This window comes from Helicoverpa armigera, chromosome 1, assembly GCF_030705265.1.
Source record: "Helicoverpa armigera isolate CAAS_96S chromosome 1, ASM3070526v1, whole genome shotgun sequence".
NCBI classification, from domain to species: Eukaryota; Metazoa; Arthropoda; class Insecta; order Lepidoptera; family Noctuidae; genus Helicoverpa; species Helicoverpa armigera.
Window position 1 is genome coordinate 989,138 of NC_087120.1, and position 14,391 is coordinate 1,003,528.

The 14,391-nt window shown below is 35.3% G+C and overlaps 1 protein-coding gene across 1 annotated transcript; it reads left to right on the forward strand.

Moving 5' to 3' along the window:
* The first annotated feature begins 220 nt into the window (after positions 1–220).
* Positions 221–11,531, forward strand: LOC110379116 (UDP-sugar transporter UST74c). Its single transcript, XM_049840783.2, has one exon. The coding sequence runs from the start codon at positions 377–379 to the stop codon at positions 1,463–1,465; it is 1,089 nt and encodes a 362-aa protein (XP_049696740.1). The 5' UTR covers positions 221–376; the 3' UTR covers positions 1,466–11,531.
* The last annotated feature ends 2,860 nt before the right edge of the window (positions 11,532–14,391 follow it).

The window sequence follows — 14,391 nt, forward strand, 5'->3', positions numbered from 1 at the left end:
AAACTATTAACATGTCGATAACAATGCCATCTATCGGGTCTACATATGCACTGCAACGATGGTATCGATCACGATCTACGACAGTCAAAATCATCAAATCTGAGCTAGCAGTTTAGGAGAAAAATTATGAAGGGCATAAAATGTTATGGAAATGCATTCAAATATTCAATTCAAGATGTACCGAATGTTTACGTCGCCAAATGCCAAATGTCAACCTCAACTCAATGTCAAGTCGAAGTCATTGAACTGTCATTTCATTAGTAGAATATGCACAGCTCGGCATGCCGTTTAATCAGGGCTTTGTTTTTTTATTTTCCTTTTGATGAAAGGATCATTGAATTGACCATGAGAGTGTAATGTGCGTGAACGAACATCCATGTTAAATCGTGACCGACCGCGAGGTTTTATGACGCGTTCTCTAATCGATCATGTTAGTGTAGATCGTTACTTTAATTACATACGTGGTGGCACGATGTCGGCTCTCAGCATGCAGGAGCAAGCGGAAGCCGCCGACCGAGCGCAGATGCTCAAGAAGATCCTGAGCGCGTCCTTCTACGCGCTGGCCTCATTCATGATCACCGTAGTGAACAAGACTGTGCTTACGACGTACGCCTTCCCCTCGTACCAAGTGCTCGGCCTGGGCCAAATGGTGGCCACGATCATGGTGCTGTGGAGCGGCCGCTCCTTCCAGGTGGTGCAGTTCCCGGCGCTGGACAGCGGCATCGTGCGGCGCATATGGCCGCTGCCAGTCATCTACCTCGGCAACATGGCAACCGGGCTCGGCGGGACCAAGGAGCTCAGCCTGCCGATGTTCACGGCGCTGCGACGCTTCAGCATACTCATGACGATGCTTGGAGAGAGGTTCGTGTTAGGCGTGAGAGCCTCCTGGTCAGTTCAAACCAGTGTGTTTGCCATGGTTGGTGGTGCCCTGCTGGCTGCCGCCGATGACGTCACGTTCTCCGTGTCCGGATACACTCTGGTGCTGCTCAATGATGCATTCACTGCTGCCAATGGTGTGTACATGAAGAAGAAACTGGATGCCCAAGACCTTGGTAAATATGGCCTCATGTATTACAACGCATTGTTCATGATAGTCCCAGCTGCAGTAGTTGCTTGGGCAACTGGTGATTTACACAGATCTGCAGAATATGAGCACTGGGGTGACTCCCTGTTCCTAGCACAGTTCCTAATGTCATGTGTGATGGGATTTATTCTGTCATACAGTGTAATGCTCTGCACTCAGTACAATAGTGCACTCACCACCACAATCATTGGCTGCCTGAAAAATATCCTGGTGACATATTTGGGGATGGTTATTGGTGGTGACTATGTGTTCTCGTGGCTGAACTTTGTGGGTCTGAACATCAGTGTGCTGGCCAGCCTGCTGTACACATATGTAACGTTCAAGCGCAAGCCTACTCCCTCGTACATCCTGGTGGAGAACTCGAAGGTGGACACCGTATAGCAGTACCGTAAGAGGAGACCGACTCAGTGCTCTACATATCTAGTATAGTATTGAAGGTGGTGCCAAAGATGACTGTGACAGTGAGTGACATGTAAATACATATTATTATCATTTAACTTGTACAGAACATATTTTATGAAGTTCATTCGTGAAATATCAACAATCCCTGTGCAGCAGTAACATTTTCAATAGATCTAAAATGCAACCAGCTTTTTTGGGTATGAGTGATATCAAACAATATTCATTGAATGATCCAGTGTTATTTGCATTAATTAAATGTTTTGTAGCTATATGGTCAATGAGACCAATTAATGCCATAGTAACCAAATCATGGTGACTTATTAATATTTATCTATATTATAACAATTTTAGTATATTTTGTAACAATAATATTGCCGAGATTGTATAGAATTTATACTTAAAGCTTCATAATGAGAAACATAAAATAAATATGTTATGCTCTGTGTATAATATATTTATTTGATTCTCTAATGAGCAATAAAAAATATATATGATGTAACAACTATAATTACTGTTGTAAGTATTTGATGGCAAAGTTGTTAAGTTTTCAAGCTTATCATAACTGTTAATATACACTTAAACGAGCTGATAATAATGTTGAAATGTACACCTCAGCATTTCATTTGCAGTTCAGTAATAAAAATACATTATCTTGTAATATTTATATTGTAACTCTATTGCAAAAATATTTACTTATTATAAACCATATATTATATAAGTAATACAGGAGATATATTTGTACAGAAAAATTGTATTGTCATGTAAAGTGTATATAACAGCACACATTAGCTATTTATAATATTTTCTTAAATGAAACACACAGAATTCACATTTATACCACACATTTATTTATTCAATAAATACAGAACACAAAACTAAATGCAGCTTGATAGAAGATCAACAAAACTTTGCAAAATGATTTTTTAAGAGAATATTTTTTGATTATGAGGCTCTGTACATAATGCTTAGTTTTATAGAAAATTTTAAAGGATATATTACTCATAACTTAGTTGGAAATAGGCATTTTATACGTATAGATTGTATATCTGGCTGGAGATGTGCTTAGCTTATGTAACACTCTTACTAAATACGCATAAACAATGATAATTTAAAATGTGTAAAAAAGGTTATTCATACAGGAATTGCCTACCTAAGATGCTTTAGCATGGTTCCTTGTAACAAGACTTAGATTGAAACTTTATTATTTAAGCAACTCTGAGCTGATTTCAACCTCTTCAAATTTTAAAGTCTTTTGATAATTTTGAGATTGAACTCTACATTGAATGGCAATTTCAAAATATTTAGTAGCACCAAGGATACCTTATTTACTAAAATCTCACCTCCAAGTAAAGATGGAAAAAGCCTTATGAGAAGATTAATAGACTGATATTTATCATGTTAGTGCATTATTTAGATTTTATAGTAGCCAAGATACAAATAAATATATGTGTGAATTTTATCAAATATTTATACAGGAATATAGGAAAGTATATAGTTATTGTATAGTTTTATAAGTATAGACAATAGTGGATGTTTCTGTTTGTATGTAATAGCCTGAAGCTAGCCACTTTGAAAGAACATAAGCTAAGCATCTCTCCTGCCCAATATTTAATGTTGACACACTCAGACCCTAGTTCCTCAACAACACAAACATCCGTTTTTCTTAAAACAACTGTTTACTATGAATTTTCACGCTTAATTTTTAACCGACTTCCCAAAGAGACGGTTCCCAATTCGTCGAGATCTTTTTTCAAAGTAAACAGTTGTTTTAAGAAAAAACTGAAGTTTATGTTGTTGGTGAACTTGGATCTAAAAAATATTAATCATTGCGATAGGTTAATCTCTCAATAAATCATATTAGTACAAATATTGTAAATTAGTGTAAGCATTTTAAGATATTTTCGTAAATACATACATACACCGTTATTATATTTATACCACAGATGAAGGAAAGATAGCGGAAATGCCATAAGGGGATGGTAGGTCAGGCGCCTTCTTGTAGGTCAAGTAGATGTGGTCAGTTACTCGAACTAACGAAGCGGTTGGGCTCCTTGTCAAATCAAAACTTATCTGTCAAAGATTGGTCTTTTTGAAAATAATGGGCGGGTTCCATAGAAGGCATGTAAGGGCGGAGCTAGTATCGTTCCTCGTTCCCCGAACTCCTGCTCTTTGGCGCGCTACTTTCTTAGGAGATTTTGCGTTATGACATCTCTGCTAGTCATTTCGTTCTCCATGATTTATACCAATTAAATTGAACTCTATTTGTTATTCACATGTTGATTGAAAAATAGATTGTAACACATGAATCAGTTTCTCTTAATAATATTGAAATATGGACGGACCAGACAATTGGACTTAAATTGATCAAACTAGGCATCGTAACCAATCTTCTGCAAATAGGATGAACATGATATTTAATACTTATATTTTAATTTACCTCGATTTTTTTAAAATGTAAGGGTACCAAAATACTATTTAATAAAAAATTATAATCATACTTCAGTTTTTGGCCGATTTCAAAATACCTACAGACTTCTTCTCCGTTAATGTGAAAATCCTACATTATACATGGATGTTTTTCTAATCAATAAGATACTACAGGCTTTGCTACATTACTTCCAAGTTTCATCAAAATCCATTCAGCCGTTTGTATTTAAAATAGTAACAAACATAAGCATACACACACTTTCGCCTCTATAATATTAGTGTTATAGTGTGAAATAATTTGCTTGAATTAGCGTGAATTACCTACCGACACTAAAAGGTATAATAATCACCCTATGTACCTGAGCATTACATAATGTGACTTAGAAACGCTTATTTACCTACTGTAAGAAATTACATAAAGCCTCTATTCTTTAATAAGTGTGCATTTTCCATAGTTTCCGTCATAGTTTTGAATTTGCAATACCTATTTAGTGTAAACATGTTAATATACGCATGTATAAACTAATGGCCGCGATAAGATAAAGTACTGAAAACTTCGAGCATTGAACCAACTAGAACCGCCGTGTGATATTGTGTGAAACAAAAGTCAACCAATTTAGGAACGGGAGCGAGGCGACAGTAGAACTTTTTTGCAAAAAAACGGGCACTTGAGTGAATCCCGGTTTTAAGGATTCGTGTGTATGTTTCAAAAGGTTTTAATGACTGGAATATGTTAACAACAGCAAAAGGATTAGCGAAGCAAGAGTAAGAGTGTATTCTAAGAACATTGTTGGACTCGAATTCTTGGCAGAAAGTTCGTCAGTGTTTTGAAAAGTTAGAGAAAACCGCTAATGCCATTTTAATAAGTAATCGATGCACCTATACTACTAAAAGATTCGGTATTTTTGTGCAAACCATTCGATTTGGTACAGGAACGCACGGCAATGGCTTGTCCAGTTGGTTTCATTCCTTAAAACTGAAAAACACAAACTCTATTGGATTTTATGATCTGTAATTTTAATTTAGCCTTATCTAAACGAAAATTTTAACATGCGAAAAAGTTAATTAAAAATTCTGCAATTCAGATACACACATTTCAAACATTTGCTGAAAATGCCTCTTAGTTAATACCAGATACGTGTTTGTTTATTCATTAGTTCACGTGTTTCCTTTAACATATGTATTTATAAACTATACAAAAAACGAAATCAATTTAAAAAATAGGTCAATGAAAATTCTTTTTTTTCAAACAAACTTATCGATGAATCCTAATTGAATCAAGATAATAATTTCAATTTATTGCATATCTAAATTGATCAAGATCCTATAAAACTGATTAGATTATGTTATATGCAAGTGTGAACATAATTATTAATTAGCCTAACACCTCGAATGGCATTAGTTAATACAATTACGTATCTGCGCTTATTTGTACCTACTGAATATAATGAAATACAATTACTCTGCATTTCAATAAACAAATGTATTGTTTCAATGTTCCTATAAACAATATACAGTTTCTCACTTCGTTTATTTACAGCTGAAGATTATTTATAAAACAATATATTGCATGTATAATTACTTCGAAATTCCCACATTACGGTAACTTAAATCGAATTTGCATAATGCGGTAAATACGCGCGTAAAATTCGCCCCGACATGGTCGTAAAATACGCCAACGCGACGCAAAAAATACGCGCGTTTGTGAGCGAACTTTACGCAGTTTATTGTATTTCCATAAAAAATTACGTTAACATTTAACCGACGGTACGTTATGCGTCCATGCCGCTGACATTCGACGGCTGGCAGTCAGTTTGGTTTGAACGCAGCCCGAGGGTGAATTGCACCAGTTATTTAACTATAACCAAACCATAGCGAACCGTGTACCTGTCGCCTGTCAAATCGGCGATTCGACAACTGAAAATGAAAATGGTTCGGTAATCCAGAATAGTTTAATGGTGCATCAAAACAGCGAATGTTCATTTTATTTCCATCTATCTAATTCTTTCAAAGAGAAAAACTAAAGAGTGCTCCTTGTGTTTTATAAGGAATTAATCCTAAAAAGAAAGCTCTTATCCCAGCTCTACATCTCTCTCTACTCTTTATTAGCTTTGTCTAAACACCCTGAACAGTAGAAAAGTTAAAAAAATAAAATACAATCAGTGCCCCCGACTCCACCCTCTTGGTTCACGTTTCCTCGAATGCAATTGCCTAGGTATTTACTTCGGTACTTCTACAGCAATTACAGTATAATTGGTTTCGTATTCAATACGTAGACTGAAAGCCGAGAATCTCACCTTTCTGTATATTTACTCGCTTATACTGAAAATACTGTTTACTTGTTTTTATTGTCTTGTAACTAAATATGCAACCTTTTTGAAAATAATTTAGCGTGTTTTAGGATTTGAACTATTACTGAAGCTCGTAAATAGTATTTAAAAGTTTAACGTACTAAATTAACTAGCGAATTGAAGGTACATACATCCACAAAGTGCTTTGCTAAAAAGTTAAAGCTGAAATCCCGACGCGCTAAAACTTTTAAGCGAACATTAACCACACTATGAAATGTGGTATAAAGTTGGCGAACTATCTTAAATATCTGAATATGCACTAGAATATAGACCAGTATTTTTTTCAGTTTCAATTTCAGATATAAAAAGTTGAAAGATATATTCTATCGAGCGTGTTTTTTTTAAATTGAAGTACGGTATTGAATTCAGGTATACAAAGATATCTGTATGTTAGCATGGGATGCAAAAGCTACTAATTGCCACGTGCTATTGAATCGGGAACTTCCCGGCCACCAGACCTCTCGAACCGAGTAGGCTTGTTCGATATTCGGTACTGATCGAGCTATTTTTAGTTTCATTGGATTTTGCTTATGAAGAGTTGCGAGAACATGTACCAGTATATGTAGGTGAAGTTTGTTTATTGTTTTTGAATGCACTAATCTCAGGAATATACTAGATCGATTTGAATTTATTTCCACTGTGAGAAAGCCCATTTATATGTATACTCTTGAGGTTCCTTTTCATACGGGTGCGCGGAATAATTCCCACAGTGATAAGTTTTGAAAGCAACCTGTTTATAATTCTCGAAACAACTTATTTCATGTCGTTATTTTATTCAACTCGCCGCGTATTAATTAAATTCTATACAAAGCACATTTTCGTTAAAGTCTGTTTGAACTAAGCGGTCGACCGTTTCGTTTTGAAATACTTGTACCTTTATTTCCACTTGTTGGTAAAGTACTTAAGTACTTACTACGAGTAGTTGGTGTTCATAAATACAAAGTAGTTAACTGAAGTGAATATTTTACCGCGTACCTATTGTTCGAGGAAAATGTAAGCGCATCAAACTTTTATCAGCTTATATGTTTGTTCTGTAATCAGTATTAGATCTAAATGTACGCATAGTTGACAATAAAATACAAAATTACTCGGAAATGTTGTTAACATGCGGACATGTTCTAAATGTTGAGATGCCGATGCTATCACGCTATCTTATCGTTTAAGTTTCGTGTTTATAACACTTGCAACAGATTAAGAATATTGCTTTAACGAGTATTTACTATCTTTCGTCCTAGATTCCTATCTAATTGTATTAAAAGACCAAATCTTGGTTACGCTGTGAGATAGTATAGGCCGGGTGTATGCAAATCTAAGACAGTGCAATCAGTCTCTCAGAGCACCAATAAAGTGGTTTAACGATTGCAATTTTGCAATATAACTCGTATGACTATATCCTGGTCTCAGGATGCTCTGTACCGCTGGTTTGTTTTACATATAACACTACTTTTTATTACCTAACGAGTGATGATTCACAGCTTACGTGTTTACACGAGGCTCGAGATAAATTTGATTAAAATAAACTGTTCTTTGCAGACGTTCATTTGTATTCATTACGCGTTCACGGCGGTGAATGTCTAACTACTTGATCTCAAGTTATTTTTTTGAATATTTCGTCGACGTATAAGTATCTAAAGTACTTCAGATTTACCTAGATAGAAAACTATTTGGCTTGGCTCCACATTGACCTGACCTGACTTTGTTTACTCGATTTCCGAATTTGGGAATTACCGATGATCACTCACGCAGACTAGGTACGCCTTTGCCAACTACAAATATTCGAATTGTGGGAATCGAAACCGCTGAAGCAAAGATAAACAGCCTGTTTCAAAGCTGCGTGAGCCTAGCTGAAGTTGGTTACGTGAAATGTTAATACATGAACACACTCCACCTAAACTGAGGTCCGTATTTCAAAATGCAGAGAATTTTCATGTGCGCTAAAACCTTATTTAACCGTAGAAACACAGCATATCTTGCTTTTCAAACAGAATATCTAGAGACTAAAATCTGTCCACATTTCAATGTCCTTTCCTGCTTACATGTGCAATTTCCCAGACGGCTTTATGCACGGGGGACAAAATCTTCAGATGTAGGATTATATCAGTCTGAAACCACATGAAGAGATTTTGCTATCACTGTACAGTGAGTGGGATGAAGCTACATGCGGCGTATAGCAGCATCCCTTTTTGCAACGAAATTCTCACCGCTTTGATGTATCGCGGTCCTTGGTATTCCGTTCCTAAAATCCTCGTACTGAATTAAGAACAATGGGATTAAAGCTCACGAGAATCAAAGCTCTTATTTCATCCATGTTCATATTTGACAATCGCAATAATGACTGTACAGATTGTTATCAAGTAAAAACATTATGTATATTGTATTTTATGTAGTTACTTTGAAAGTGCCTCGTTAGCAGGAATTTATTTATATTATATCTAGATATATTATTATTTGTTATTGCAGTAAATGTAAGGAATATTTTCATAGCATAGTTTGTATGAACTCCGAAATCATGTCAACGCTGAAAATGACTTTTCAAACTTAGTCTATAACGCAAGGAGATTCTAAAAACCTATTGTAAAACCACTCGTAATAGTTTCTTGTACGTAAGTTTTGTGTGTAAGCCTATTATTTTCTTGTTAATACAGCATTTATAGATATACCTACCTATATAATGTTAACAAATATTTATGATAGTGTGTACATCCGTGTTATTCCAACAATGTCCAAGCCATATTGATGGGATCACACGCCGAAAATGGGAATTTAATTATAAGATTATAATCTAGACTTTATTGTAATTGTAATAGATTCTAAAATAGCGAGCAATGTTAGATCTTTAGTGGTCGCCTTGTTTTGAGCAACGTGGTCAAAGATAAATAAATGATGTGTATTGGTTTAAGTCTGACAGGCTAACGAGACGATTATATTGTTAGTCAGGTCATTACGTGCTGTTTATATTTCTATTTCCGTGACACGTTAGTCGTCAAGTGGTACAATTTATTATTGAATCCGTCGTTTTACTTGGTCGACATGTAGCGTGCAGTGATACGTTCGCCTAATCACTGAAAATTACTAGGCGAAGCGCTGCTGTAGGCTGCAGTGGCAATTTAAACCGCTTTGTCGCTTTAAAATTCAATAAGCCTTTAAAATCGATATATGCTAGTACATTAGCCTACTTGTGAACGCTATGCTGGACATACAATATTCACTAGCAGCTATTCTTCGACCACAACGCTGTTCTAACAAGCAAATAGGACAATTTATCAAGTACTATCAAATTATTTAATTAGTGTTAAGGTTTCGCGCACATTTCTCATATTTCAGTATCGTCTCTTAAATATTTTATAAGAAGCAAATGCAATAATTTATTCTTAGCATAAACTATTCCTTATCGATCGTTTATTGCAGTTTGAATTTATTGCGAAATGATGAGGTTAGCTGTATCGCAAAAGAGTGCATAAAAGCGTTTATTTATAAACTATTACTATATCAAATGTTTATTCCGATGTGTTATTATTTAAAAAGACAGTCAGCATTAACTAAGCCATCATGCCTCGTTGTCAGCGATATACGAAGAATGTATTGATAGATTTACAATTTGCAAAATGGTGTTTGGCATGAAGTTACAAAGCTGCCAATAAGCGATTAATGCTGTTGGCAGATTTTTAATCGGGCCCCGTCTACTGGACGTTTAATTTAAAAGTTTAGAAGAGTTTTCCTAGCAGGCCCGTTGACATTTTAACGATTCATGGCTAGCCGGCCTCGTGTGAACTCTAGTTAACAATTTAATTGTCCAGTGAAAGTACGCGGTAGCTGGAAAGTGTCACACAAAGCCAGCATTCTGTAAAATTAATTTTACACCTTTGCTATTCAAAGTATGATATGTAAGGTGCAAGATACCGTACATATTTGGACCGTTGTTTAAGAATTATGATATTTTTTGCAAGTACTTGGAGTTTAGTTAAAGCTGATTGTTGATTTAAATGTAAAGTCCAAACATCTTGATATGAAACGTGGTCTTAAAAAATGCCGGCTTAGGGTTAAACTTCTAGGTTTTAAACCATCAAGAACTATTAAATAAGTTTTTGGTTTGAGAGTATTTTTTAAAACTACGTTTTATAATAGGTGTACTTTTATCTCCGGAATGATTATCATAAGTTCTTCGCATGGGAATCAAAATATTAGTGAAAGTTATATGAAAATACAATGGGAATGATCTATGTACATACGTGTACATATAACTATGTATAAAACAATGAAATCAATTTACCTATAATTATGTATTTTTCAAGTAATATTTTGTTCAACAGATAATGAATATGCTTGACGTAAAAACTTCATTTTCCATAGAATATTATTTAAAACATTAGGTACTATTACTAATAACACATTGTATAAGTCAGGATGACTGTTTATTTTTTTACTTTAAAGTTTAAGTTAAGGGTGAATGTAATATTTCGTTTAAATTACAGATAACTGTTGTAATATCAGTCAGTTGCAAACTCGAGTAGTCTGTAATGCAAGCTGTGTCAATAATGTGAGGACTATAATCAGAAATGCACTTGATATTCGTATATATAAAAGCTATATAAAACGAGTATAGCAAGTTCTTTGGCCTTGTTTAAAATATCCTCCTAAAGCTTGTCATTGAAAGCAAAGGAACTCCGGAAATTATGCCTGTGGGATCCAGAGCCGCCGTGTACAGCCAAACGCGACTGATTTTGTGCTTGACAAGTTCTATCCTTAAGGGTATTCAAATAAAGTTCAAAGTAATGCAGGTTTGCAGCGAGGGAATTTACGCGTTGTCAAGTCTAGACCTCACGTAGTAATTTCAAATCATAAAACATTGCTAAGATTCTTGATGGAAAAATTTCCGCTTTAGTTTTATTTGGGTCTGGTTTTTACAAATAACACTTTGTGCAATAAATGTCTCTTGTAGTCTCTCTTTGCGACTGACTGTTCATCTGTTTGTACGTATGCTATATGACTATATATTTATTATGAGTAAGTTCAGTAATATAAACCTAGTTGTAAGTTGGTATCAGACCATTAAATTCATCAACTGCTGATCTTGTGATCATTATCGTGATCATATGGCTGTGTTCATAAAAATTTGGGCTATTTTTTTATTTTTTAGTTCCTTTCTAATAAAGTATTTGTAAAATTCTAAATTTTAATTTAATTAGCTTTTACCTTATTTAAAGTGAAGAAGCCATATTATTTTGTATAATTCAATTTCGATAAAGGAATATAGATATTTACAGTGATGAGTGGTTTTCTTTTATCCCTTCACAATTATTTTTATTCCTACAGGCTGTCGGTGCAAACTTGGCTGAGTAAAAGAGGTTAGTATCTAATAATATAATTTAGGTAAGTTCTCCAACTTAGGGCAAATCATGAACTTAGGAAGTAACTCTTCTTTTTCTGTTCTTAGTTATTTACTTTAAAATATTACACAACGTTAAACCTTAACCTTTGATCTCCAACTTTAAATCTCTTGTTGTTTTTGTGGAGGTGATGTAATTACCTAACTATAAATAACTAACTATTGTACAGGGAGTGATGTACAAAGTAACTGAATCAAAAATAAAGCATCTTCAATCTTAAAATTATTACACCAGTATCGTCCAAACAGAATACCTAGGACAAATTAAATTGTGATGCAAGAAGCCCGCGCGTGTCCGATTCGCACTTGACTGGTATTAATTACTGCTATTAAAATAGCGAGGAATCTCACAATTATAAAGTTCCTTGAAATGGCATGGATCGCAGATAAGCGCCCGCATTTTTTTTAGGGTTCCGTTCCGTACCCAAAGGTTAAAACGGGACCCTATTGTTTTCGCTCTTCTGTCCGTCTGTCACCAGGCTGTATCTCATGAACCGTGATAGTTAGAGAGCTGAAATTTTCACAGATGATGTATTTCGGTTCCCACTATAACAACAAATACTGAAAACTAGAATAAAATAAATATTTTGGGGGGCTCCTATACAACAAACATGTTTTTTTTTTGTCCGTTTTATATACAATGGTACCTACGGAACCCTTCGTGCGCGACTTCGACTCGCACTTGGCCGGTTTTTTTTAAAGAAGTAACCAGCAATCAATATATAGGTAAGTACCTAGGTACTGATGGTCATGGATCATCATAGATAGAATCGGTCTAATCTGCCTGCATTGTGCACAGGTGAGAGAATAGCTAGTTGTCCTAGCCTTTGCTTAGATAGGTAATCAGCCAATCACAATAGGTACCTAACTGTCCTAACTGACTCGGATTAATTGGTAGTTGTGAATACCATTACAGGATGAATATATGAACTATAGGTGACTTACTCCATTTAATTAAGCAATTAACTGAAGATAATCAATCTGATATCACTTTTCACTTAAAAATTCAGTCTGAGATGCCGCTAAACATCAATATTACTAGTAGGTATTACTTAATTTTTTTATAAGTTTGTGTAAGACCTATCAAGATAGTTTACGTTTACCTGAGTGCATACTCAAATGGAGTATACTCAGAACATCAAAAAGTGGTAGGTAGGTACTTTTGTTTAATTGCCTCGGTGCAAAAATATGTCAAGGCAACACGTGCGTGCCTATTATGAATAACTCGGCAATTAATTAAAGTGTAATTTAATTGTGATGTATGTTACATGAAATACTGTTAGTTATGAATATTAAGTAGGTGGCCATGTAAATAATACTAATAACAACCAACGTACCTAAGACTAACTGCAACGATGGTCTTGTAATCGCATAGAGCGACTGCTGTGAAAAGAGTCGGGTTCGATTCCCGGGTCAGGTAGAAATCGCTCGTGTCGCGATGCCGTCCCATCGGACTATGTGAGTGAGGGAATAGAGTACATCTGTCTTAATACAAATATACTACAAGTATTTTGTTCTGCACAACCGGCTGATCTCCTTTAAGAGAACAGCCACCGTTTCCGAAAATCCGTCTGGCCGCCTATCTTATCCAAATAAACCAATTTATTATAGGTACTCTTGAATTGATTATATAACGGTAAATTGGTTTATATTCATTAAATGTAATTGTGAATTTAATTATATACTCGTTTACATTAGGTTAAGTTATAAATACTTACCTACATTATAATGGGTAAATCTGAAATATAAAAACATGTATTTGAATTTTAATCTCTCTTCTAAGTGTTATAAACTTCGTAAAGAGACTGTCCGTGCCTGCCATCACACAGTCATAATACCTACAACGTTCAAATTAGTGTCGTGTGGCTGCAATTATACCGTCAGCGTCGCTGTCGCCCAAACCCTTCAAACGGGAACAGGCCTCGCTCAATTTAACCCTTCGACAAGACGTTATCTGCAAAATTATGCATCTTTACTGAGCTAAATGCCTTTACATATTAACCGCTTAAGTAAATATTTGTCCAACAAATGGCTAGTGAAAGCGACTTCTAGTTTGCTGATGACAATTCATAATTAGTCATCAGGTGAAACGCAACATCACGGAGGATCTCAGCGGAGCCTAAAATTGGGTGACTCGAAATGAACCCGGTTAGACCGTCATTATTATCTCATCATACTTACCTATTTCGTTTTTTTGGAAGTATGGAGTTTACCTGTAACGCTACTCGGCTAACATTGTACGTACCTCTACTGTTCGTGATATTTTGTACCTAAATTAAATTCTGCTTGAGAATAAATGGTTGCATGTTAATTTTGAGTGCGGTTCGGTAGTTTCGGCCCAGGCTGTATGTCACACGACCCGTCCGTTTTGTCATTCTCAGGCCATAAACTATCTCTGCAATAAATCGTTTTGATCCGTCGTTGCGTGCAATTTGTCCTTGTACACGTAGAAATATCGACACTTTGCAAATACTTACCCAATAATTTATTGGAGATGGGGTTGCATTGTTGTTTACACCGTAGTTTCGTCACATCAAATGTTGAGAAACATAAAACAATTGATTTTATAGCCTGCTGAAACTTTGAGAGCAAGCAACCTGAGGTGTTATTATTTTCTTTATAATTTACCTAGTTTTAGGTACTTATTATTTCTGTACGCTTTAAGAGCAGGGTAGAGTGGGACTTAATATTATGTACATACTTACATCCTTGTAACTTATGAACACAGAATAAGGAGCTTT

What these genes read in the sequence shown, in the direction of transcription:
- LOC110379116 (XM_049840783.2), top strand. Translation starts at nt 377, where the DNA reads ATGTTAAATCGTGACCGACCGCGAGGTTTTATGACGCGTTCTCTAATC.